Source organism: Xiphophorus hellerii, chromosome 9 (assembly GCF_003331165.1).
Source record: "Xiphophorus hellerii strain 12219 chromosome 9, Xiphophorus_hellerii-4.1, whole genome shotgun sequence".
NCBI lineage: Eukaryota > Metazoa > Chordata > Actinopteri > Cyprinodontiformes > Poeciliidae > Xiphophorus > Xiphophorus hellerii.
In genome coordinates this window covers 29,450,603-29,478,258 of record NC_045680.1, presented here as the reverse complement: position 1 = coordinate 29,478,258, position 27,656 = coordinate 29,450,603, and the positions used below count along the sequence as shown (strand labels likewise).

Genomic DNA, 27,656 nt, shown 5'->3' with positions numbered 1-27,656 from the left:
CATGCTGTGCTTAAACACTCCTTCAGCTCAGCTGCCAAGTCTGATTGCTTACCTGTTCCACCTGGTCCCCTCCCTACTTAAACACCTCTCAGCCGCTGCCTCCTTGCCAGATTATCGACAACCACGAGCCAGTAGAGATCCAGCGTTTCCTTCCAAGCCTTCAGTGTTTCTTTGACCCTTTTCTGTCCACGGATTGACCTCCACTGCCAAGCCCTTCACGGATCCCGTCTGTTCTGGATTTCTGGACCCTGACCCAAGCTTTGCCTCACGACCACCGAGTGTTGCCTGCCCCTCAAGCTAAGTTTGCTCTCTCTGTCCTCCTGTGTATGACCTCTGCCTGATTACCGTCTAAGTCCCTGGGTGTTGCCTCTTGGATCTCCTTGTGGAGAGTTCCTTTACTTCCACAGTAGCCTGTTCTACCTGGTTTCTCAGCTCCACCCGTCCACTGCACTACAGGTTAGTTAAGCTGAACATTTCTAAGTTACCCCTCCTTTATCAGTGTATCACCAGCCTTCTCCCCTCTCTTCTCAGTGCTGTTTGACAACCTCATCCTGAGCAGTAACCAGTGTCTGAAAATTTTATTAAACTTGTTTTTTCCTTTTCTAACTCCTGTGTGTGGTTGAATTTCCGGGTCCCCACTGAGTGTCCTGATGCATAGATCAAGAAAATTATGGACAACCCTGATCATCCTCTTCACGAGCCTGTCTTGGGAAAGCAGAGCATCTTCAGTCAGAGGCTTCTTCAGATTCAGTGCAGTACAGACTGCTGCAGAAGATCTTTCCTGCCATCACAATCTTCAATAACATTTCAAAGAATCTAAATGAGTTGCAACAAAATAAAATTTCTCTTTGGGATTTATAAAGTATTTTTGAGTTCGAATTGGATTTGAGGGCTGCACAGTGGTGCAGTTGGTAGCACTGTTGTCTTGCAGCAAGAAGGTCCTGGGTTCGATTCCTGGCCCGGGGTCTTTCTGCATGAAGTTCTCATCTTCTCCCTGTGCATGCTGGGTTCTCTCTGGGTACCCTGGCTTCCTCCCACAGTCCAAAAACATGACTGTTAAGTTAATTGGTTTCTCTAAATTCTCCCTGTGTGTGCATGGTTGTTTGTCCTGTCTGTCTCTGTGTTGCCCTGTGACAGACTGGCGACCTGTCCAGGTGTACCCTGCCTCTCGCCTAGAACGCTAGCTGGAGATAGACACCAGCACCCCTCCTGACCCCACTAACAAGGGTGTTAGAAGATGGATGAATTGGGTTTGAATCACATAAATCTGTGTATTAAATTTCTTGAGCTGGGACCAGATTTCGTACCACAAACAAGAAAAGATATGACAATAAAAAAATTGGTGAAATGAAGCCGCAGTTATTTTGAGGTGAAGAATAATAGGTGTCTTCCATTGCATTGCCTTGCATTTCTATGGCAGGCCCAATAACAATACATCAGTGTTAACTGAATGTTGATTGGTCTACCAATACGAGGCGTTTGATTGGCTGAAAGAACTAAGGAAAACCCTCCCTTTTGAGTGCGATGTAAACAAACACTCACTGAGCATGCGTCACGGGAATAATGGAGGACTGTCTGTGGTAACCGAAATAATCTGATCTGTTTGCACTCCGTCTCTCGCGCTTTGAGGATAAATCTTCTTCTCTCCACCTCAGCGTGTGTAAGGTAAAGTCTGTCACTGGAAAACACACTTACTGATTGCAAGACAGAGTTTACTTCGAGTTTTGAGAAGAAGAAAGTGAGCGTCAGCAAACGAGCCATGTTTGCTACTTGTTTAGCTGAAAGTGGAGGAAGCTGTCAGATCCCCGAGAGACCGCCGCACACTGAGCTCATTCACTACATCACTGACAGCGCAGATGTTTGCAGCTGGGATCATGTGGAAAATGGACGCAGTTAAAGCTATTTCTTGGTTAGCGTGTCAGAGGGCAGCAGTAAGGAACAGATGGCCATCCATCCACTTAGCTGAGACATTCCCCAGTTCTGCGGTTCGAGAGAATATCCTTTCCACATTGTTCACGCTTCCTAGCTTTTATGTCAGTGTGATCACTTCAGAATGTCTAGTACAGGGGGGTCAAACTCCAGTCCTCAAGGGCCAGTGCCCTGCAACTTTTAGATGTGCCTCTGCTGCACCACCTGAATAGAATAATTAGGTCATTAAGAGTCTGGAGAACTGATCTACACAAGGAGGAGGAGGTCATTAAGCCATTTCATTCCAGTGTTTTGTACCTGTGGCACATCTAAAAACTGCAGGACAGGGGCCCTTGAGAAGTGGAGTTTGACACCCCTGTGCTAAAACAATATACAGTCCAAGAAACTGTGGAATATAAAATGATCAGAGATGGAATCCTCTCTCTTTTTTTAACTGATAGGTGAGCTCCCATTGCTTGGAAGTTTCCACCAATCAGGATTGGAAGTTGTGAATGTTTTCCCTCATGAGAGCAATCTTAACCCCTTTAGAGTGGTGGAATCCATATGACTGTATGACCTTTCCCTGGCTGAGCTTTAGCAATTGCTTCAGTCTGTGCTCTTGACACATACTTGAAGGTTTCAGAGCAGCAAACTTTGCGCCTTTAGGTGCTCACAGTTGCTGCTGATCAGGTGAAGAAAGCATTTGATTAACAGATCACTCTTCCTGTGGACATCTTACAGATGAACTTTGTTTTTTTTCCTTACCCTTCTCTTGCACTTTCAGATCATTTTTTAGTTTAGGTTACACATCTCCTGACAGGAGTTAATATATATTTTCCTATTCATTAATGCACCTGCACTGCTCATTTTGTTTGATCATATAAAATCTACTAATATTTGAACACCCAGAAAGTAGCAGAGCATTGAGGTTTACACAAACTGGAAATGGAAAGTGTTTTTGAGTAGATCTTTTAGAAAGAGTGGATGGAGATCTATCATTTGTGCAACCAGTTAACAGATCTGTGTGTCTGCATTTTCCATTAACAGTACATATTTTACGTGGAATGCCAAGATGACTACGGACACTCCAGACCAAACTCCTAATTTCAGGGTAATGACATTCACCCCCTCCAAAGAAGAGTTCAAGGACTTTGTTCGGTATGTTGCCTTCATGGAGTCACAAGGAGCTCACAGAGCTGGAATTGCCAAAGTAAGAAGATCATTTTATTCACATGGATCTTTTTGTTTTTATGATTCAGTGTGAGATGGAATTTCAACCTTTGTTGTGTGTCATGGTGCTGAATGTATAATTTTGCTAATGTAACATTTTATGAGGAAATAATCTGTGTACTTTCTATGAGAAGAGCAACATAGGAAGTATAACAACTTGATTGAGTCTCCTCTGAACAGATCAACTTTGTGCAGCTCAAGACTGAGACCTTTGAACATGATGATGTTGTTAAGAACTTAATGAAAGTTTTTTTTGTGTTCATCAGAGGCTAAATACTTCAGTAGCTGCATCTATAACTGGCAGATGACTCATTAGTCTGATTTACGTGGCTTTCATTTGGCCGAAAAAAATCTTTGCTAGAAATATAAACCATTAGATGTAAAAATTTATCAATACATACAGTTTTCATGTAATCTGATAATAAAGTATTAAAAACTCTTCAAGCTGAATCTGAAATTTATCTTGAAATGTTTGTTGATATAATTATACAAAACAATGTAACACAATCTTGGCTCTAAATCTTCCTAGCAGACTCTAGTAGATTGTAAAAAGTTATATCTGCGTTACTCTACTCTGAAATGTATCATCTTTGATTGCTTTACTTGCAGATCATTCCACCTAAAGGCTGGAAACCAAGACATACATATGATGACAACGATGATCTGCTGATTCCTGCTCCAATACAGCAGGTGGTCACTGGCCAGTCAGGATTGTTCACGCAGTACAACATCCAGAAGAAACCAATGACTGTCGTTGAGTTTCAGAAGACCTCTAATTTGGCCAAGTCTGTTTGCGTAGTAGTTTACCTTTATTTTAACACTGTGTTTATTAGATTCATTATGGTGTTACTGATAATCTCCAAATATGTGAACCTTTAGGTTTTGCAGTCCCAGATATGTGGATTTTGATGAGCTGGAAAGGAAGTTTTGGAAGAACCTGACCTTTAACCCCCCACTGTATGGAGCTGATGTCAGTGGAACACTGTTTGATCCAGTGAGTGGGGACTAGAAAAAACACGCTGAGCCTTTACTAGCCATATCCATGATTGTTTGTTTTTTTATGGGTCATGTTTTTTTGTTGCTCACTGTTTCCTATGAATCCTTCTGTTGCAGGATGTGTCTGAATGGAACATGGCCCATCTTAACACAATCCTGGACACTGTGGAGAGTGAGAGTGCAGTGAAGATAAAAGGACTTACCACCCCTTGCCTTTATTTTGGGATGTGGAAGAGTGCTTTTCCTTGGCACACAGAGGACATGAATCTTTACAGCATTTGCTACCTGCACTACGGCGAGCCCAAGTCATGGTAAATAGAAAGGTTTACCTTACAACATTCAGTTCATTTTATGAATGCAGCACCAATTAATAACAACTGTCATCTCAAGGCATTTTACAGAAGAAAAGTCAGTTCAATCATACATGGATTCCATTTGAACCTACTGTAATTATCAATTGTAATCTGTGTATGCTCCCAATTGATCATACATTCATTCCCTGAATGTTTCAAGGAAGTTTATTGTTGCGCTAATAATAATTAAAACATTATCCGTTTGCATAATGTCCGTCATCCACTATGAAATAGATTTGATGCTACTGTCTCTTGATCTTTAATTTGTTAAAAAATGTGACCGTAAAACTGACAAACATTGAGCACATCTGCACATCCACACTAGATATATTTGCTATTGTGCAAAGTATTGAATGTTTTAACTTCCCACTAACTAGTTTATGAAGTTTTATGGGGTTTTTTTATTCTTATTTGAAAAGAATGTGTTTAACAGCCAGTCATATTAGTCACCTTCTTTCCACAGATTTTTACTTTGTTCTCCAAAATCATACTGTGAGTAACTGTCTCAGTTTTGTTAATTTGCAGGTATGTTGTCCCACCAGAGCATGGCAGAAGACTGGAGCGGCTTGCTAAAGGTAAGAAGAAAGTCTGCATATGTGTTTTCATCCTTCAGTCTTTTTCATTGCATGACCTTCCACCATAATGCAACTTCTCTCTGAATGAATGATCCTACTGTGACAACTCTGGTTGATCTAGTTTTAGTTTTTCTTATAAAAATACCAACAGGCATATTTTTCAAAATTTAAATCATAACAGGGATAAATGTTCATCTGACTATTAGAGGCAAGCTGCATGATTTTACCACTGATTGTTAGTTGTAAAAGTCTGCAAGTGCATGATTGGAACTGACCTGACCCGACCCGACCTGACCTGACCCGACCCGAAACAACCACCAACCCAACATGCAACACGTGTGCTGACAGCCAATGAAAACAAGAGCTGAGACGCAATGTCAGCTTGTTTTTTTTCCACTTTATTTGTAAATATATTATACATCATTCTCAATATAAACACAAAACAATAGACAATACAAACTATTAACTAACTAATTACAATTATAGAGTGATAATAAAGTAGCAAGAAAACAAAAAAGGCAAAAACATTTGAAAACATGAGACTGAAATACAGAAACTAATGAAATAAACCACATATGTCAGATTGAACATAAAGGTAAGAATCATTTTACAGAACAAAAATGTGTAATTTGGAAAATAAAATCTTATAGTTGGGGTTTAAGTTAAAGAACTGACATTACCATATTAAATCAGATTTTTAAATAGAATGTTTGCTTACTCATCAAAGATCCTAAGATTTTATTTTAACAATTCAGTGTAAACTTTAACATCATTTCTGAACTGTAAGCCACTACTTTTTTTCAGACGCCTTGAACACTGCAATGTGGCTAATATATTGGTTTTTACCAACGGGTTTGGAAAAGCTGGACTGCTGCATGATGAAGAAGACGGCAAGAGCTGAAGCGTGAATTTGCCTCGAGACAAAAGTGATGTTGAGACGAAAGGATGTTCGATTCCGATACAGAAGTAGAGGACTTTAAAACTAAATGAATCTATTTATCTGGTTATGTCAATATTTATAAAAGGTACTGCTATCTTGCCAGGTCTCTCTTGAAAATAAATTGTAGAACTCAATGAGGTTATCACTCTCACCTTATGAGTTTAATCCATTCAGGTGGGTTTAGTTGGCCTGATGGATCCAGGAGCTTGCTATCCCTCAACAGATCTTGCTGTTAATGATTTGACAATCTGTGATGACTGGGAAAGTCATGCAGTGTGTCCCCAGGTTTTAGATGATGTTACAGTGCAAAAAAGAGATGAATTTATTGTGGTGTTTGTTCAGCAGCAGCATTAATGAGATGACTGAACCAATGACTAGTATGTAACGAGTAAGGGTTGGATGCTCAGACATCTCGATAGCCGATGAAGACTGAACTGTGTCTGTGTGTAATGTTTAATTTAAGGAAATAGAATAAGAACAGATAAATTGTAATGAGCACTGCTGTCAGTGTAGATGTAATATCACAGCATTTGAAAACTATAGGAGTCAATGAACTAACAAGTGTAACGGGTCCTACTGATGTGTTTGTGAACATCATTCAGCCAGAATGTATGATTGAACCATTTATTCTGGGGAGAAGATTAAAAACAAATGAATCTTCTCGTCACCTCTCTCCCTGCACTTCAGTCCCTCAGCAGCGCAGAACAATGCTGTCTACTAACATTTCCTTAAAACGCAGCAAAAGTCAACGAACAAAAAAATAAATCTCACAAAAACCGCAACAATTTAAAGACAGGAGGAAAACGCCACTTGGTGGTCACAATGACACATAATACAGAGTTAAATAAATAAATGGAAATAAAATGTATAATTGAAAATAAAACGCATACCTGGGGAGAGGATTAAAAACAAATGAATCTTCTCGTCACCTGCACTCCAGCCCTAAACATGAAAATAAAAAACGAGCTGCGCTGGACCGGTCTTGTGCGAAAATCTGTTCCACTGTGAAATTCTGTTCCCCTGCGTAGGGAGCGAGCACCGCAGCCAGAGAGGCCGATCTGACCATTTTCACGGCGCTTCTGGTCGATTTCTTGGTAAAACAACTCATATAATTGTGTCAAGGTTGTAGCTTTCAGTTTAATCGGCAGCTGCTGTTTAAAAAAGAAGCCATAACAAAATCCTAACATAAATAAACAAGGTCTTGTGTGGAGGTCTTCTTACACCGTTTTGTGTTATTTTATACGCCAAGAGAATCCGTCTTTTTCCAACTTTTGTCACTTAAGCCTGACAAATAAAAGTTAGTCACCAAACACAGTTTTCCAACACTTAGTGTATTTATAACTTTTTATTCCTGATGAAAACTGGCTGATAGAAGCACACCAAAAATTAAGAGTGTAGACTTTCCGGTAAATCCCGTTCTAATGTAAAATCTGACAGATTACTGGATTAAGGAAATTTCTAGTATACTACATGCTATCACACATAACAATCTGTGAGAATTTGGAAACAGTTGCTCTTTATTTCCCAAAGTTATTGGGGAAGGAGAGGAGCGAATGGATATTTCTATCATGAGGTGCGGGGTGTGGTGGTGAGGCAGACGCTGTAGACCCAGGTACGGAGTAAAAATGGTGGTTTTAATGCACAAAGCTACAAACAAAAATCCAAAACAGTCCAAAAACCGAGGCAGCACTGCTGAGCGGAATCCAGGGCTCAACGCAGGTAGCAACAAGGCACACGAATGGACTAGACGACAGACTGTAGAACATCAGACACCAAATGAGACGAGGACCCGACAAAGACACAGGTGGCACTAAATACACAAGGGGTAATCAGGGAACAAGAAACACCTGGGAACTAATCAAAGGGAGACAGGACAACATGGAGACACAGAGACACAGGAAACTCAAAATAAACACACAGAAAAACACAGATCACGACAATTTCAGCTGCCTAAAATAATCTGTTCCCCCTCCATAAAATGGGAACAAATTAATTTACCTGCAAGTCTTTAACAGTGTTTATTCCTTTTATCATCAGCAATAAATCCTGCAAGTTTGAAAACGTTTGCTCAATTTTTGCTAAAGTTATGAAGGGGAGACCATATATTTTAGCCAGCTGAAATAATCTGTTCACCCCCATAACATGGGAACAAATTAATTTACTACCAAGTCTTTAACTGTTAATATTCGTCTCTTCATCAACAATAGCTCCTGCAAGTTTGAAAACATTTGCTCAATTTTTGCCAAAGTTATGAGGTAGGATCATATATTTTAGCCACCTGAACTAATCTGTTCCCCCTATATAAAATGGGAAAAAAATTAATGTACCTGCAAGTCTTTAACTGTGTTTATTCCTCTCTTCATCAACAACAAATCCTGTAAGTTTGAAAACATTTGTTCATTATTTGCCAAAATTATGACTGGGGAACCAAATATTTTACCCGCCTGAAATAATCTGTTCCCCCACTATAACATGGGAGCTAATTATATTACCAGCAAGTCTTTAAGCATGCTTGTTCCTCTCTTCATCAACAACAAATCCTGTGATTTTGGGAAGATTTTCTCATTATTTGCCAAGGTTACTTGGGGGAACCGATTGTTTTAGCAACTTGAAATAATCTGTTCCCCCACCATAATATTGGAACAAATTACTTTACCAGCAAGTCTTGAACTGTGTTTATTCCTCTCATCAAAAACAAATCGTGTGATTTTGGAAACTGTTGCTCATTATTAGTCAAAGTTAAAGGAGAGCACCAAATATTTTAGCTGCCTGAAATAATCCGTTCCACCTCCATAAAAGGGGAGCTAATTATTTTTTCACAAAATCTTTAACTGTGCTTATTCCTCTCTTCATCACTAATAAATCCTGCAAGTTTGAAAACACTTGCATGTGTTTTGCCAAAGTTATGAGGGGGGAACCAAATATTTTAACTGCCTGAAATAATCCGTTCCCCCGCCATAACATGGGAACAAATTAATTTACTAGTAAGTCTTTAACTGTTCGTATTCCTCTCTTCATCAACAATGAATCCTGTGACTTTAGTAACATTTGCTTTTTATATTCCAAAGTTATGAGGGGGAACCACACATGTATGCTATTTTAGCTGCCTGAAATAATCTGTTCCCCCTCTATAACATAGGAACAAATTAATTTGCCAGCAAGTCTTTAACTGTGTTTATTCTTCTCATCATCAACAATAAACCCTGTTGTGTTCCTGTATCCTGATGTTCCTGTTTGTAAAATTTGCTCTTTATTTGCCAGAGTTACGAGGGGGGAACCAAATATTTTAGCCACCTGAAATAATTAGTTGTGTTACCACCCCCACGCCACTAGAGGCAGTATCAGGCCTGAAAAGATGCTACTATGGAGCAGATTTAGAAGTACACAGAAAGCTACAGAATTTGTCAAAAACTGTGAGCTGCGCTGAAGTAAATAAAAGAGAGAAGTTCAAAAATATACTGAGAGTGAAAATCCTTCCTAAAGGTGAAGGTATATCACAGATTTCAAAAGAAAATAAAAACGGGAGGCTGCGGATAATATAGGAAATAGCGCCCCCTTCACTTCCGGAGTGCAATGGTCCTATTTCCAAGTAAGGTATGAGACTGACAGTGGTCCGTCCCCTCCCCTTTCTGTTTGCTGCAGCGAGGCAGAGTGCAGAAAGGCAAAAATAACAAAACAGCAAATAAAAATAACTCAATGAGATAAATTCACAAATACTCAATAGAACATGAATCACTCCAACTTGAAGACAGTTCTTCCCAGATTCCACCAACATGTCTCCTGCCACACCAGAGGAGACAAGACCCTGGACCATGTCTACTCCAATCTGGCTGGAGCCTACAATGTGACACCCCTCCCCAACATCGGACAATCAGACCATCTCTCCCTGTTCCTCACACCTCGGTACTTACCACTCATCCAACGTGTGAAACCTACCGTGAGGACAGTAAAGGTGTGGCCAGAGGGCTCAGACGCTGTGCTCCAGGACCGGTTCAGGAATACAGATTGGACTATTTTCCACCATACAGACTTGGATCAGTACGCCTCATCTGTAGTGAACCATATTTCCACCACCATAGAATGTGTCACCACCTGCAAACGCATTACCATGTACCCCAACCAGAAACCCTGGATGAACCGAGACATTCGTCTCCTGCTGAATCGCCTTCAGGTCAGAGGATGCACAGACTTACAGTGCAGCCAGGGCTGAGCTGAAGAAGGGAATCAAGAAGGCCAAACACCACTACAAAAGGAAGGTGGAGGATCATTTTTCTAACGCCAACCCCCGACGTATGTGGCAAGGCCTTCAGATTCTCACAGACTACAAGAACCCCAATACCACCCCCGCTTCTACTGATGTCTCCTTCCTCAACGAACTTAACAACTTCTATGCTCGTTTTGAGAGAGGGAATACCACAACTGCAACCAAAGCAGCTACCACCCCAGGCCAACAGCCACTGACTTTCCTCCCCACTGACGTAGGAGCGGCTCTGAGCAGGATTAAATCCCACAAGGCTGCGGGTCCTGATGGCATACCTGGACGTGTCCTCAGAACGTGCTCTGGGGAGCTGGCAGGAGTGCTGACGGACATCTTCAACCTGTCCCTGGCCCGCGCTGTGGTACCGACCTGCTTCAAGTCTACCTCCATCGTCCCAATCCCCAAGAATCCCAACCCAACCAGACTCAATGACTACCGCCCGGTAGCCCTTACCCCCATCATTACCAAGTGCTTGGAGCGGCTGGTCCTAGCACACCTCAGATCCTGTCTCCCCCCCACACTAGACCCCCACCAATTTGCATACAGGCAGAACAGGAGCACAGAGGATGCAGTCTCTATAGCTCTGCACTCTGTCCTTTCTCACCTGGACAGTAAGAACACTTACGCCAGACTGCTGTTCTTAGATTTTAGTTCAGCATTCAACACTGTCATCCCATCACAACTCATTACCAAACTCACAGACCTCGGCATCAGTCCACTCATGTGTAACTGGTTGCTCGACTTCCTGACCAGTCGACCTCAACATGTCCGGCTGGACAATGTTAAGGAAGGAAAGTTATTAGGTTAGCTTAATTTTGGAAAAGCATGGCTCTCCTTTTCCTCCTGTTAGCCGGGTCGAGCGGGGTTCTCCGTGAGCGTCCTGCAACCGCGTGCTGCTAAAAACGAAACAACAACAAAACGTGTTGACGTCACAGATCACGGAGTTTTAATCTCATACAAAGCAATCGATCACAAAGTTGCAGAGATACAGAGATATGCATTTTCTCATGAAAATAAAAAACACACAAGGGAAGACAAACGAACACAGAGACAGACAAAGGCGCCCAACGTGGAGTAAAAAGATGGAAAAAAAACTCTCCCCTCTCCGGCGCTGACCTGAAACTATAAACCAAAAGGGTGTTTCCCTATTTAATATATGCAAAGAAGGCGTTCTGCTCTTCGCCCAATTAGAACTCCCTCAGGCCCCCAGAAAAAGCCGGGACTCCCTGATTTATAGCAAAGGTGTCTGTTTTTTATCTAAGCAAAAGGCGAACTACCCCGTGGTCATCTCTGCCTGGTACGGAAGATCTCTGGCGCCAAGAAGTCTCTGACCCCTTTCGGGCTGTAAATTTTATTGCTCTGTGTGTGGGGGAGGCAAAAGGGCCCTGCTTTGTTTGAATGTCTACTATTGTGAGCTCCCCCATGCTCCACAGAAAACTGTTCCAAATAAAGTGTTGACTATCCCTTTACACATGTCATAAGATTAAGTGTATTTTTAGCATTAAATAATCATTTTCCTTAGCAACAACCACTTCTCATCCACCATCATCATAAACACCGGAGTGCCACAAAGCTGTGTGATGAGTCCCTTCCTCTACTCCCTCTTCACCTATGACTGCAGACCTGTCCATGGCTCTAACGCCATCATCAAGTTCGCAGACGACACCACGGTGATCGGCCTCATCAGAGATAATGACGAGGCCGCTTACAGGGAGGAGGTAGACCGTCTGGCTGAGTGGTGCGACAAAAACAACCTGCAGCTGAACACCGAGAAGACCAAGGAGCTTATTGTGGACTGCAGGAGGAACGCTGACCCACATCCACCCATCCACATTAAGGGGACAGTGGTGGAGCGTGTGGACACCTTTAAGTTCCTGGGAGTCCACATCTCCGAGGACCTGACTTGGACGACCAGCTGCTCCAAACTCATTAAAAAGGCACATCAGCGCCTCTTCTTCATGAGGACCCTGAGGAAGAACCACCTGTCCTCAGAGATCCTCACAAACTTCTACCACTGCACCATTGAGAGCATCCTCACCAACTGTATTACAGCTTGGTACGGGAACTGCTCTGTCTCCGACCAGCAGGCGCTGCAGAGGGTGGTGAAAACTGCCCAGTATATCGCCGGGGCACCGCTCCCTGCCATCAAGGACATCTACAGGAAGCGGTGTTTGAAAAGGGCCGGGAAAATCACAAAGGACTCCACTCACCCAGCACACACACTCTTTTCCCTCCTGCCCTCTGGGAGGCGTTACAGAAGCCTACGGACCAGAACCACCAGGCACCGGAACAGCTTCTTCCCCACAGCTGTCACGCTTTTGAACGCCTCCTGACATAAAACATAAACTATAAGGACAGTACTCCCCTATCCTCTCATACAACAATAACACATGGACTATCCTCACACACACACACATCACGGACTGTTTTCTTCACACACACATACAACCTGTAAATTTTATCTGCCATTATTTATCTATAATCCATTCCCTAACATTCTTGTATATTCTGTATAATCTGTATAATCTGTGCATATAGCTCCCATATTTATATTTATACACAATATCTATATCTCTTTGCTATAACCCCTTATAGCCCATACATACATAGTCTTGTACATCTGTAAATAAATATTTATATCTCGTAGAGCACTTCTGGATAGATGCAAACTACATCTCGTTGCTTGTACTTGTGACAGTTCAATGACAATAAAGTTGAATTCTATTCTATTCTATTCTATTCTATTCTAATTAGAAATAATAATAAAGTCTGTTACACAAGCATGACTTAATGTAACAAAAATAAAAAAAATTACTGCCATAGCTTCAGCAGCACAGCATATTTCACCTGAGAAAGTTCCTGTTCAAAGACAAGTATTCAAATGGATAGCTTTAGCTTTATTGAAATATCTGAGTTTTTTCTTTCTCTTCCAGGTTTCTTTCCTGGGAATGCTCAGAGCTGTGAAGCCTTCTTGCGGCACAAGATGACTTTAATTTCACCCTCAATCCTCAAAAAATATGGTATACCATATGAGAAGGTAATCCACGTTATGAGAAAGTAATCCATATTTTCATCTCCACAGAGATGACAACATGTTTGTTCACAAGTCATAAACTTTCAGCTTGCTGAATACAAGGGGCGTGGCTTACATTAAGCATGGCTTATATTACTTTCAATAAGATTTTACTGCTTTCGTTTTTAAACCTCCATTTAAGTAAGCAGTATCTTCTCCCGCTTTTTAGCTTTTGCTTAATGTCTTTCAGCTCCATCTTGTCAGTTGTTGTAGCTGCAGGGTGAGTCAAGTACAAATCATGTGGGGTCCAATTCAAAAATACTTTATTGATCCCAAAAGGAAATTAAATGGTCTTATAACTTGTTTAATTAAAGAGTTATTGTTGATGCTGATGACTGTGGTCCCTGCAGTCTCTGTTACAACGAAGCCTCTAACTGAAGAGTGATAATCATGTTTTAGTGACTACATAAGAAAAGTCAGGTGGAACATGAATCCATCTTCTTTTTTTTCCCTGCTATGTTAGGTCACTCAGGAAGCTGGGCAGTTCATTGTGACTTTTCCATTTGCTTATCATGCTGGTTTCAACCACGGTTTCAATTGTGCTGAGTCCACCAACTTTGCTACACAGCGATGGATTGATTATGGAAAACAAGCTAAATTGGTATGTTATCTACAGTCACTTCTACACAAGTAAAGCAGGTCAAAATGAAATGTCTAACTTGCAAGTATTGAGGTCATGGCACTTCTTAGAGATACAAAGGAGTAAATCAAAGGAGCATACCAAAAGGACTAGTAAAAGACAAGTTAACCAGTTGTCATAAATATTGTTTATTAATCGTATATACAATATAATTTAAGTCAGACATTTATGCATCTGAGCCTTTAACTGACACAATAGCGATGGGTATTCTGCTTTTAACATACTAGAGTAAATAATATACCTTTATTTGCACAAGCCATCTTTTAACAAAAACCTTAGATCTGATGAAGCTCATTATTGTGTTTTTTTTTTTAATTTGCTGCTTAATAGTGTGTCGGGGCTATGGACAGTTCAGTCCATCAAACATACAGTGTCTCTAAGAAGCCTACTATGCTGAGGAAGTCATGTAAATGTAGTTCCATAAAGTTTGTTATTATAACAGAGGCAATATTGTCTTCATGGTTTCATCTACGTTTCCAATGTCAACCTCTATATTGTTGGTACCTTCACACAGGGACACTGGTGGGGCCATGCTGTATTATACAAAATGGATTTTTTCATATGTTTTGCATGTCACTGATAACAGATTGGATTCTCATACAGCATCTGCTTTTCCATGACCACTTAATGAGAATTAGTTTAAGCACAGCCAGCATTACTCCTCCTTGTTAATACTTTATACAGAATCTAAGGTACTCATGTAGTAGAAGTTGTGCATGTCCAACATTGTTTTTAGTCCAAATGGCTGACTTTGATACAGTCCTGCAAATTTGCTTTCACAGTTTCCACATTAATAAACTCAAATAACTAAACCTATTTTGTTTTTTTAAGTTTAGATCCCAGTTATGTTGCTATGTTGCATGAGTCAGTTGAAAAATCAATGTTGATGGGAAAGCCTTTGCTGACTGTAGTAAATCACAGAGAGACTGTCACATAACTAACTTCAAAGCAGGCGTAAAACCACTATAGGAGTAAAACCGGACATTTGGAGCACAAAAAAAGGATTATCCAATCAAAGCGGGATGAGGATGGAGTCGGATGTCTGACTTGGCCTATCAGATCCCACAACAGCTAAGCCCATCTGTAATCTGAATGTATTGTTACATTAGTCATTGACCAGTCAACTGAAAGAGTTAAAACCCTGATCAAATTTTGAACTTGGAGGTTAAAACTCACACACAAGTGATGGAAATTGAGAGTTTTATATGTAGATTTTTGCTTTGTGTTTGTAAAAAACCTTAAATATGTGTAACTTGTGTAATTATTATTTTTTCAATATTTTTCACAGACAAAGGTTCTTATCTATGATTGTACAAAGATAAATTTCTCTGGCATTTTATGCTACAAGATTACAAAACTCAACTCACAGCAAATTTGTGAGTGTAATTTGTGCCCATACCCCAAACCCACACAGTTGGCCCCCAAGGTGGCAAGGCAAATACCCCTGCACCACTAAATTATATACGAATGTGGAAACTTGGAAAAGATTTAATTTCAAGACCAAAATGACCAATTTCAGCAATACAGACTACTCTAAACCTCTTACTAAAGCACTAACCTTAACAAGAACCCGTCTTGTCTTCACAGTCTTACATTCATGAGAACACACACTACATCTAACAATGGCAGAGACCTCAACTGGCTAGTTTTAGCTGTTGAAGCTACGAAATGTTTCATGTTGGTTTCTGCAGTGTTCTTGCCGTCAAGATATGGTGAAGATATCTATGGATGCATTTGTACGCAAGTTTCAGCCTGACCGTTACAAACTGTGGAAAGCAGGGAAAGATGATACTCCCATTGACCATGTGAAACCAACTCCAGAGGCTGCTGAGTTTCTCAAAAAAGAAAAGGCCAGTCCCTGTAAGAAGGTTTCCAGTGAAGCATCGTCTGAGGAGCCAACGTCTCCTGCACAGAAGGACAAAAGGTCTTAATTTATTCTACTCTCTCTCTTCAATATTCTCTGACTATTTTATTACAGATGGGAATGTTAACAAGTCTTTCCTAATTGTTATGAAATATGAAAAAGTCAAACTTTTTCAAAAGTTAAACAATTGACATATCTGATCATATCACAAGACATTGAGCCACTTTTGCACACTGCCTCCACTTGTATGTCAAAAGGATGAACCTATGTTCAAATCATTCAAAATACTTTGCAGTCTAAGTAAGGAGGCCCAGACTTCCCTCTCCCCAGCCACCTGTTCCAGCTCCTCCAAGGGAATCCCAAGGCGCTCCCACATAGTCCTGGGAAGACCCAGGACATAGTCCTGGGAAGACCCAGGACTATGTCCTGGGTCCACGTAGACCCAGGACTATGTGGACTATGTGGACTTCCCCGTGGCCTCCTGCCGGTGGGACGTGCCTGGAACACCTCACTAGGGAGGCGTCCAGGACGCATCCTGACCAGTTGCCCGAGCCACTTGAATAAAGACCACTACAGCTAAATAAATGAACAAATAAGTTTGTCAACCCCTAGACAAGGGGTAAAAATCTCTGAGCATTGCTTTTGAATCTGTCTGTAATACTTGATTTAATTTTCTCAGCTGGCATCGTCTTAAACCTTTTATGAAATTAAAAACTGTCCTTAACGTGTCCTTAACATTTTTAAATGATTCAGCTCAGATCTTCAAAGTGGGAAAAAACGTCCGCTTGAACCTGTCCAGACCTCTGAAGGAGACAATTGTGATGTAAGAGTCAAGGAGGCGGTGGAGCCTGAGAGTCCCAAGCTATCAATGAAGAGTTCTCCCAACAAAGTCCCAGCTCCCTCAGGTAAGGTGCCAAACTCTTCAATTTACTCTTGCCTTTCTGCTACTTTTTTGCCTTTTAAGTCTAGCCTCTTTTCACCTGGTTGTCATATTCTTAGATAAAATCAAAAGAAAAAACTTTCACATTGTTTGGATCCTACATTCATTCTAATAGGTAGAATTAGAAATATTGACACCACTGGTTGATATAAAAATACTTGCATGCTATCCTGCTTTGAACCTAGTGCTTAATACATTCTCCGAAGTTTAATTCATTCAAGTTTAGCATTCTTGTCCAAGACACCTTAAAAGTAGTTTTGGATTTACTCCCCCTAAACTTTCTTCACATTTTCCCCATAATAACCACAGGCTTCAGTGGCAGACCAACTCTAGTTGGTGCATCATCTACCACCATTAGTGTGTGAGTGTGTGTGAATAACTCAATGTAGTGTACGGCATTTTGGGTTCCTCTGGACTTGATAAAATGCGATACAAGTACAGGTCACATACTATTTAATACAGGGGTCTCAAACTCCAGTCCTCGAGGGCCGCAGTCCTACAGTTTTTAGAAGTGCCACAGGTATAAAACGCTGGAATGAAATGGCTTCATTACCTCCTCCTTGTGTAGATCAGTTCTCCCAGCCTTGCTAATGACCTAATTATTCTATTCAGGTGTGGTGCAGCAGAGGCACATCTAAAAGTTGCAGGACTGCGGCCCTCGAGGACTGGAGTTTGAGACCCCTGCTTTAATATATGCCGAGCTGCCACATAAATTCCCAGTGAAGGAAGAGCATTTTTAAATTTTTTGTGTCCTTGATGTTGAAGTTATTTCTAGAGACAATGAATCAAAATATGTCATTCATGTGTATTCTGAACTGCATCTTTATCATTAACTTATAATTTGGAAATCATTTAACTAAATCAGTGTACAGAGTTGTAATAAAGTGTTTCATTTTCAACACAGCACAACCCAAGTCAGAACGTCAGTTGGAGAAGCACATGAAACCACCACCTAAATGCATTTCTAAAGCCAACAAGAAAACTTCAAACAGACTAATTTCTGCAAGAAAGGACAAGAGCGGTGGACGGGCTGCAGACATGAGTCCTCTGCTGCCAGTAGAAGGAAATGCAGAGGGCAGTGTGGAGCCTCGGGTGGAAACCAGTAACATCCCTGTGCACAAGCTGTTTCAGAGAACACTCAGCCCTGCTGACGTCCTGCATGTTCATAGCTATGCCAAAGGAGACTATGGAGAAGAAATCCTGGTGCAGGAGGAAGAACAGGCCATACGCAGTGATAAGAAAGAAGACACCAAACATGTGAGTAGTGTTGGCATCTGTGATTCTACCTCAATCCAGATAATTCAAGTATTTTAACCTGTTGTAGTGCTTTAGTTTCTGATAAATGCATTATCTTAATATACTTCTACATCAACAATATATAGCAACAATATTTGTTGTTAAATACTCAGTTGGTATTGCATGTATTGAGATCTGACCAAACACAAGTTAACATGTTTTTTAAGATGTGCAAAATTTATACCCCCTAAATCTGATGATTATTATTATGGACAGTTTTAATCATTTCTTTTTTGTGATCTTCTGTAATAATACATGCTCATACTGTTCACCTTTTAGCAGAACATGTGACTTTTCGTTCTAATTCTGCTGGTGTTCTCTGTACCTCCAGCAAGTGGCAGAAGTGTTGCCTCCTGATGCAGAGCTGGAAAGTAATCCAGATCAGCTGCCACGGCCCCCACACATCAAAGATAACAGCAGTGAAAAAGGTCTGTCCTGACATTAAGTTTTCCTTTAATCTTTCTTGTTCACATGTATATTGAAACGTAATGAATGTATTTGTTTTTCTGCCATAGACGTCTTAGAGGAGCTTCCCCCAGTGGAGGCAGGTACTTTTGAAGGGGACAACTGGGCCAAACCTCTGACCCATTTGTGGCAGAGTAGCCCTCCCAATCTGAAGAAAGAAAGGGAGTACAACCAGCGCATGGGCTCTAAGCCTCCATACTGCTCCATCTGTATGCTCTTCCAAACATATCAACAGGTATTCCTCTCAATCAGAGAGAACACAACACCTGAATGGTTTTCTGACTCTGACATGAAGCATTTCTTTTTCTCTCCATAACAAAATAAGAATGACAGACTATTTTTCTGATTGCTCTCAGCATTGCGATAACTGCATTAAGACATTTCTTTTGAAATGTTTCCATTCTGGGGATATGAAATATTGTAATTTCCAGACTATTGAGTGTACCTGAATGTAATCTGCACCTCTTCACAAGTGCAACCTGCATATACTGTACAGGCCACGCTTGTCTGCAGGGGTCTATGTTGGAATATGAGAGATTTACAGTTTTTTGTTTTTTTTTTTACTTTTAAAGTAACACATACCAGTAGCATATCATATTACCAGTAGCATATCATAAATGCTTTTCTGTTTTCAGAAAAGTCCTTGTAACACGGCTGCTTAAAAAACTGGTAGCTTACCTGGCAGCTTAGCAGGCAGATATTGCGCTAGACTTTTTCATTGTTCTTCGTTTTGACAGATGTTGTCAAAAAAATCACAATCTATTTTTATCCATTTTTAAAATTATAATAATGTCATTCAATTGTATTTCATTGAATAGAGAATCAAATGTGTCATGGTTTTGATGTTTATTTGGAGGATCAATCCGCACTCTGCTACTGCACTGAAGGCTAGAGTTACAAGCGCCACTTCAGCCAAAGTTTTGAAATTGGGAAACTTTTCTCCAATTGAAGCAGTCAGAAGTTGGAAAGAAAAACGGCTGTCTTTCTTTCCTTGCTGTGTCTGTCCACAGGCAGAGTGTGCCAGAAGCGTGGACAGTCATGTCGCTGGTGCAGGTGGGAGGATGCAGACCAAGCCTCTTATCCCAGAAATGTGTTTCACCATCACCACAGAAGAAGACGCAGAGAGTGAAGAACAACCCGTTGCACATTATTTAGAGGAAGATGGAACCAGCCTCCTCATCAGCTGCTCACAGTGCAGTGTTTGGGTTCACGCCAGTCAGTACACCAGCATGCTTTACATCTACACAGCATAACTTTATAATCCCTACTTTCCTGTGTATTTGCTGTGTGTTTTTGTGTGTGCATCATTTAGGCTGCTACGGTGTGAACCCAGCCAGTGTGATCACCGAGTGGAAATGTGCACGATGTAAGGCCAATGCTATGAATGAGGTTGGTATTAAAATGAATTACAGTTGGTTCTTCCTGAAAGTAACCTTGTGAGAGGTGTTATAACACAAATTCAGCATGGGAATGCCTCTTTTATTCTTTTGTTTTTTTGTGCTATGAAAAAGAATCGATTTCCTTAAAATATCTTTCCGTTTTTGCCTTTTGTTACACTTAAACATTTTAGGACACCCAACCAATTTTAACAACAGACAAAGATGCACTGTATAAATACAAAAATCTGTTTTTAATGGTGATTTTTTTTCATTACAGTAAATAGAATCTATTTGACAACATGAAGGGGGCTGAAAGCAATTGCGTTTTGACAGTCAAATTGATTTGGATAAAATTTTTTCCCTTGTTAAGGAAATCATCATAGAATTTTTTACACATTTTTATCTTATACCTAATTTTGATTTATCTTAATTATTTATGTGTCATGGTTTTGTAAAATCTGTAATAAGAAGCACTGTATATGTACAGTCTGAATAAAAAGTTGTAGTTTTTGAGCAATATAATTTTATTTCATTTTGTTTTTCATTTTATTCACTCAATAATAATTATGAATAGTTCATGTAACCCCTAAAATAAGTCATCAATGAAAAGGATGAGAAAAATATGAACTTGTAATATTTGACCTTATTCACATAAAAAGAAAATTAGTTAGCACAGAAGACTATTACAGACATATTTCAACAAAAAATACAGACAAAAAATAAACAAAAAATACACAACACAAAAAATGCCATATTTCTTCATCATAATGGTTTTCAAATTTCTTTTAAATGCAAAAGAAATTTAGATTGTTGAATGTATGTGACATACAACAATGATTGCCAAGATAATATATTAGTAGACCTTGTCTGTGCCATGTGAACATTTTTCTGAGTAAATAATGCCTCAAAGTTTTCATCTCCAGAACGTGTTCTTAAAAACAATGCCAGCAGAGAAAGAATAAGTTTACTGCTTCCAAACAAAAGTGACATTTTTTGTGACTGGACCCTTTGATGAGACTTCTTCTTTTTGCAGAGTTGCTGTCTGTGTTTGCTAAGAGGTGGAGCCCTACATAAAACCACCAATGATAAGTAAGTTCCAGGGTTATCTAGAACAGTGGTCCCCAACCTTTTTAGTACCGTGGACCGGTCAAGACTTCGCATATTTGCTGCTGACCGAGAGGGGAGAGGGGAGCGCGTCGAGACGACCGACACCGATGCTGTTGCTGCTGTTTCTAACTCATTCTGCTGCTTGTGAGCTCAATGTTGGCGCACAAGACGTAACCGACAGAATCCGGTTAAAGGATTTTCAAAATAAAAGATCCTCCAGACTCAACACATAAAACGGAAGTATTTAATTATTTCTTGTGCGGCCCGGTACCAATTGGTCCACGGACCGGTACCGGTCCGCGGCCCGGGGATTGGGGACCACTGATGTAGAACACAGTGCTTTTCAAAGTGTGGGGCGTGCCTCCCCTAGGGGGTGCCAGAATTCTTTAGGGGAGGCACAACATGAGGGGGTGGCGGAAAATAAACCAGAAAATGTAAATGTGAACATTTAGCTAACTTCACCTAATCTATGCCAGAGGCAAAATGAATAGATTTTTAACACCTAAAGCTACAGTGAGTTGGAATACAAAGTCTGGACCAGGCAAAACAACAAATAATATGACCAAATTATTTCAAGTTGGGATTTTCATGGGCTGGATGTGAAGATATTCTACCACGACAGTATTGTCTACAAAGCCCTGGGAGGACTTTTACACCAATGTTTCACACTCATGTTTCACATATGACCTGTGTATGGTGAGGCGTACCCAAGCTGTATGTGAAACATAGTCTGGAGTCTTCCATAGGGTTACTGAAAGCTCTAAAAGGGCAGCCAAGAGCCATCTGGATCAGATTCCTGAACCACCTTGAGAAGGTAAAGAGGATCAACCTTGTGGTGAGAATGCAGACAGCTCTTACTTTGGGCATTGGATTGGATAGACATTACATCACCCAAATACCCCCTAATCCCTACTCATAACCCCACAAAGTACTGGTTCCACAGCCAGGACAAAAGCCACTTTGCTCCTCTTGGATGTGAGGTTTGACGATCAGTTGGAGCCTGAACTCGGACAGGAGTTCATGATGTGAACAACATAGAACATAGAAAAGTCCACAATGTGAACTTTTCTATGTTCACAATGTGTTCACCTGACCTAGCCACTGGTGAGCTTTAGAAACAGAGTGTAGTATGTAAAATTAACTTTTTTGAAGTTTTGTATCATGTTGCAATGTTTTACACTCATCAAAAAAATACCTGGAATGTTGTTAGATTTTTTCTGGCATTTTTGAGGGACCCTTGAATCTCCCCTGGCAGCCATTCAGGAGTGCCTAAACACTTGCTACCACAAAGCACCTCCTTTTTCCACGAAGCTCCTCCTTGGACCTGCATTGTCAAGCCGAACTTCTCACTCACAGAGCATCCCTTCCAACCACTCCCCCACTCAGCTCCTCCAGACTAGCGACAACAGCAATTAGCAAACACTTGGTGGAACTGTGGTTCTGCTGATCATAGGAACTACTTATGATCAGCAGTTCATAAGTAACTGCTGATTAGAAGAGCTGTTAGAAGAGTTGGACTCTTCTAACAGCTCTTAGAAGAGTCCAACTCTTCTAAGAATTGTTGTAAACAGCTTCATGGATTACGTGCTGAGACAGTGTGTCGGAAAAAGTAGGAGCTTCTTAAAGAGACAGAGGCCCAATTTCATTTTATAACAACTGAAGGTAACATGGAACCTTTTTATTGCATAATCTAGCCACTATGTGCCTGGAAAATACATAATACTGCCCTTTTAAGTATGTTGGTTAATGCACCAGTTGGAATAAATAACATCAGAAAGTGTTGTGTGTTTTGTAGGTGGGTACATGTGTTGTGTGCTGTGGCAGTAATGGAGGCGCGCTTTGTCAACATTGCTGAAAGAAGTCCTGTGGATCTGAGTGGAATCCCTCTACAGAGATTTAAACTGGTGAGTTCACATGGTGTCACCACGAGCTGCAAGTATTAAGTAAAGGGAAAAACCTTGTATTAAAGCCAGAATACAACCTTGTATATTTAACAGGCTAACAGGTGTGAAAAACAGTGAGCTTTAGTAGTGAGGATTTGTCATTCAGACATGTTTTCAGCTCTGTGACTCAGTAAAGACAAACAATTGACAACAGGAACAAGACAGGATATTTCCTGTTCTGTAGCTATTTTTAACGGCTTGCTGAGCCCAGACTGCTGTTTTTTCATTTCACAGAAATGTTACTACTGCAAGAAACGCGTGAAAAAGGCATCTGGCTGCTGTGTGCAGTGCTCTCATGGCCGCTGTCCCACTGCATACCACCCTACCTGCGCCCAGGCTGCTGGGGTACTGATGCAGCCAGATGATTGGCCCTTTGTGGTCCATGTGACCTGCTGTCGGCACAAAGGTCCTGCTCAGATTGAGGTAAACTGCTGCACAGGATCTTTTCTCTCTTCAACATGAGTTTAGTTTTTATCTATTTATAGTTTAGAATGGACCCTACTCAGTATGATGCATACATTAATGATGCTATTTGTGGCTTTTTCTGCTGCAGCGCAATAAGGCAGCAATGCATGAGCTTACTGTGGGTCAGAAAGTCATCTGTAAGCACAAGAATGGCCGTTACTATCAGTGTGATGTAGTTCAGCTCTCAAAAGAGACCTTTTATGAAGTCAACTTTGATGACGGCTCCTTCAGTGATAACCTGTTCCCGGAGGACATTGTGGTATGTTTTATTTGTTTTTGCATTAAAAACATCTAGAGTAGTAAGCAGAGATGTACAGTAAAGGGCATTGTTCATTTTACCTGAATTAACATAAGATTGTCTTGAGATTTAAAAACTAGAAACTAGACAGAACAGTTTTTTGGATTAGCCTAAATGTAGCTTTAGGCTAAAGGTATGCTGAATAGCTCACTTGAAAGTGTTAAAGGTGACTGATCAGTTCGTGTGTGTGTTTCTTTGCTCAGAATCAAGACTGCGCTCAACTTGGCCCCCCACCGCAGGGTGAAGTGGTTCAGGTGCGCTGGACAGATGGACTGGTCTACGGGGCCAAGTTTGTGGCAGCTCATGTTATTCAAATGTACTTGGTAAGTATTTTTCTGTTTCTTCCTGCAATTGGTGTCAAAATAATCTTTGACTTTATGTTCTTATTAGTAAGAACTGCATAATTTATTATCTATTTAGGGAGACAATTCCATATATAAGGGACACAGAAAGTAATTACTACTTTTGTTTTTAGATTTAGACTTATTTTTTGGAACACTGAGTAAACAAAACTGATCACCTGAGAAATCTACATGGTTTAAATCTAACACATCTCTCTGAAATTATTAAGATTTGATTCCATTCAGTGGCTTAATGACCAATAAGATTTTAAAATCTATCCTTTTCCAAACAGGGATCCAAAGTAATATGAGATTGATAGAGTATACTGATATTGAACAAAAGTAGTTTGAAAACTGAGCCTGGAGGAACCCCAAAGAACTTTTTCACTCAGATGAATAATTGCCAAATGACACATAGACATGAACTTATAATAGCATTATAGTTGAGGTCCAGTGGATGCTAAAATTATTCATTTGGAGTGTTTTGTGGTAAAAAAAAAAAAATCATCTTTGATTATTATTGGCTACATATGAGATTTTGGTTGATTAACTAATTCATTATTTGCGTGCGTGTTACGTGTTAATATGTGCTGTTGTTCCAAACCGCAGGTGGAATTTGAAGATGGCTCACAGCTAACAGCCAAGAGAGATGATGTCTACACTCTGGACGAAGAACTTCCCAAGAGAGTCAAATCCAGACTGGTTAGTTCAAATTCACCTTTATTTAACAAACCAATGTTGTAGCATATAATTACACAATGCTGTTATTAAATAGTCCATGTAACCCTTATTATTCTCTCGGCAGTCTAAGGCATCAGATATGAGGTTTGATGGAATTTTTGAAGACAATGAGATTATCCAAGAATCCAAGAGACAAAGAGTGATCAACTCCCGGTACAGGGGCGACTACATTGAGCCTGTGATTTACAGAGCCATCATGGAGTAGACCCTCACACCTGGTCAGCCCGCCTTACACACCAGCAGCACCGTTGGACTGAAGTGTTTTAATGCACCTTAACTTTGCAGCTAGTTTCAGACAATGTAGCAGCAGCTGGCTTCTTCAGGATCTGCATGGACTGCTGCCTGTTTCAACGCTTTGTTCTCTTTGCTGGACTGTGAGGTCAAAAAATGTTTTGTTCTGATGACATTTTTGCAGAGGACTCCTTGCAATAATGTTAATGGGCCACAAGCTCTAGCATTACTTCAAGGATACATAACAAATAGCACTGAGTGAAGTAAGATGTTTGAAAACTGGGTTAGTGCTGGAATGTAAAGTCAGTGGTTGTGCTGATATAGTCTTAAAAAAACAAAGCTTCATTAAATTGACCCCAGCTGAGCATTTTCCATCCAACATCAACTTGTTCCTAATTTATTTCAGATTTTGCTTTTAGTGGCCATTAAAAGGTTTCAGAGAGGAGAACACACACATCCCCCAAATATTATTCTAAACCTCTACTTCACATTCAGCCCTTCAGTTTTTATTCTGTTGAAAATGGTAGAAAACAGAAGAGAGTTGAATCCCTCAACTTTTTTAACATTTAAAAAGTAATTTCTGTCCAATGACTTGTGAACATTATGTGTAACTGCAAAAATTGTTAAACCTTGAAATAATCTGTTTCCAGGTTGAACTGAAATCCTGTCATTCTAAGCAAACTTTCTTTATTCATGTACAGTGTGTGACAATCAGTGAGGTTCAGACCTTTGGAGAAATAATTATATATTTACCAGAAACTTCTGGAGTTGCTGCTTTTCACAGACAACAGACCAGAATCCCACATTCTGCCACATTAGCCACTCAAAGTTGTTTCACACCAACACCCATAGATCAGTAGACACTCCGGACATGTGAACTAGAAACCTCCTCTCTATAGAGGTGGATTTAAAAATCCAATTCCCAAATATCTGGCCACTAGTTTTTTTTTCTAAACATAAAACGATACGAACATTTTTTATTTCATAGATTTTAAAGATTTCAAAACTAATATGACATTTATCAATTATACAGATGACTCTCATTCTCTGTTTACTAGCCTCTGCTTGATGGGCGGAGCTTAGTGGACTTGTCTGTCTCTGCCTCCAGGGAGGAGGTCATTACCCATTAATGACTTGGCCTTCATTACACCAGACTGCCTGTCTATTGAAGGTTCTACAGGATTGTGAAAATCTGTATCATAAAAGAACAAACTAAAAACTTCCTTTCAAAGACTTTCTTCCAGTTCTCTGATTTTCAGTCCTGTTCCTCATGACCCACTGTCCTCCATATTTTACATGAGTATTTGCTCCAACACACTTGAATCAAATGATTTCATTTCCTCCTCAGCTACTGTCCAGTTTGTTAATCAGACATTTATTCGTGCATGCAAGTAAGCACCATGCAGGAGGAGGCTTGAAAACCTCTGATCTATTGCACATTATCCTTTGAAAACAGAACAAAGACAGCTGCTTTAAAACAGTTACAGAGAAGCCTGGCTTTACACTGACTGCAGACCAGGAGCTTAAAACATTTTTTATTTGTTCCAAATGGTTTGGAAACTTCCATTTGTAATATTTATGAGTTGTCTTAATCTTAACACTCTCACATCTTCAGTCTTGCGGTAGAAATATCACAAGACTGAATATTTTCATGGTATATATTGCATTTTAAAATCTATCAACATATTTCAGAATTAAGAAACATATAGGGACTCTTATGGATAAATGAAGTAAGGCTTTATTAAAATAATAATAATAAAAAATTAACCAGCAATGAAAAAAGATTTTTTTTAAATCTCTGGGATATTTTTCTTGGATTTTGATGCAAGTTTTTAGGTTTCATGTAAGTGTTGCAACAATCATTTCTTTAGACATGTACAATGTTCCGCTGGATGCTGTGGAGTAAACAGGTTAAACTCTTTAAAAGTAGCACAGCCATTTGTTCCCTAATGTCCTGTTTTATTAACTACATTCCCTCCTTGGGTGAAGTTCATAACTCTTTATTGCTCATTGCATCGTGGTGCGCTGAGAAACTAGCATCTGCTTCATAAACAGTAATTCTGTTGAGTTTGTTTGATTACTTGACTTCTGCAGTTAATTAAGTCTCTGCTGCTTTTCATGTGTTTCTATTGCCTGCCTGTCCTACTCTCTGACTCTGTGCATTGGACTGCTGAGTCCAGTTTGTGGGTCATTTGAACATCAAGGTGCTACTGTTAGTTTATACAGAAAAAGATGGCGTTCGTTGTACATTTCTAAAAGTTTTGCTGGCTTGTTCGTGTCCGGCTCCACCCAACTCTTTGATCCCATTGCTTTGGTAGAACAAGATGGCCGTCAGACATCATCATTATCAAGCAGGTTTTCTAGCTGGTCATTGGTCATGTAGGGATCATTTCATTTTCTCTTTAGTCTAAGTTGTGCACTGATCTTGTATTCTATTTTACTGTGCTGTTTGTAAAACGTTCAGTGTATTTTTTCACAAAAGCCTGTGTAATGTAAATGTCATGTAGTCTATTTTAAAATCTTATTGAGCCAGCAGGGAGAGCAGTTACTTTTCATATTGTTATGCAGACATTTTGTAACATTTGTTTAATTAAAGAAATGTACTCTCAGTTC

At 40.1% G+C, this 27,656-nt stretch overlaps 2 protein-coding genes across 4 annotated transcripts in view; one reads left to right on the top strand and one right to left on the bottom strand.

Annotated features, from left to right (window-relative positions):
- Positions 1 to 27,656, bottom strand: part of LOC116726052 (uncharacterized) — a 591,833-nt gene that overhangs the window by 162,926 nt on the left and 401,251 nt on the right. The window lies entirely within an intron of this gene.
- Positions 70 to 27,656, top strand: LOC116726038 (lysine-specific demethylase 4A). Of its 3 annotated transcripts, none has more exons than XM_032572517.1 (22): positions 70 to 456; positions 2,956 to 3,118; positions 3,748 to 3,923; positions 4,018 to 4,132; positions 4,252 to 4,445; positions 5,013 to 5,062; positions 13,194 to 13,297; positions 13,797 to 13,934; positions 15,665 to 15,897; positions 16,591 to 16,742; positions 17,682 to 18,034; positions 18,405 to 18,501; positions 18,589 to 18,773; positions 19,549 to 19,753; positions 19,851 to 19,927; positions 20,951 to 21,006; positions 22,820 to 22,928; positions 23,202 to 23,390; positions 23,521 to 23,691; positions 23,934 to 24,053; positions 24,681 to 24,773; positions 24,877 to 27,656. In XM_032572517.1, exons 2-22 carry the CDS (start codon positions 2,981 to 2,983, stop codon positions 25,015 to 25,017), a joined length of 3,096 nt encoding a protein of 1,031 aa, XP_032428408.1. In that variant the 5' UTR covers positions 70 to 456; positions 2,956 to 2,980; the 3' UTR covers positions 25,018 to 27,656. The 3 variants fall into 3 exon arrangements, with proteins under 3 accessions (XP_032428408.1, XP_032428409.1, XP_032428407.1); XM_032572516.1 differs by lacking the exon at positions 70 to 456 and adding an exon at positions 1,147 to 1,665; XM_032572518.1 differs by lacking the exons at positions 70 to 456; positions 13,194 to 13,297; positions 13,797 to 13,934; ... (12 more) ...; positions 24,681 to 24,773; positions 24,877 to 27,656 and adding exons at positions 1,136 to 1,665; positions 5,867 to 6,136.

Bases quoted from the DNA above. Each gene is read 5' to 3' on its own strand.
- LOC116726038 (XM_032572517.1), top strand. From the start codon at position 2,981: ATGACTACGGACACTCCAGACCAAACTCCTAATTTCAGGGTAATGACA. The intron at 3,924-4,017 runs GTCTGTTTGCGT...GTGAACCTTTAG, and splicing joins AAGACCTCTAATTTGGCCAA to GTTTTGCAGTCCCAGATATG. The intron at 19,754-19,850 runs GTCAGTACACCA...TGCATCATTTAG, and splicing joins CAGTGTTTGGGTTCACGCCA to GCTGCTACGGTGTGAACCCA.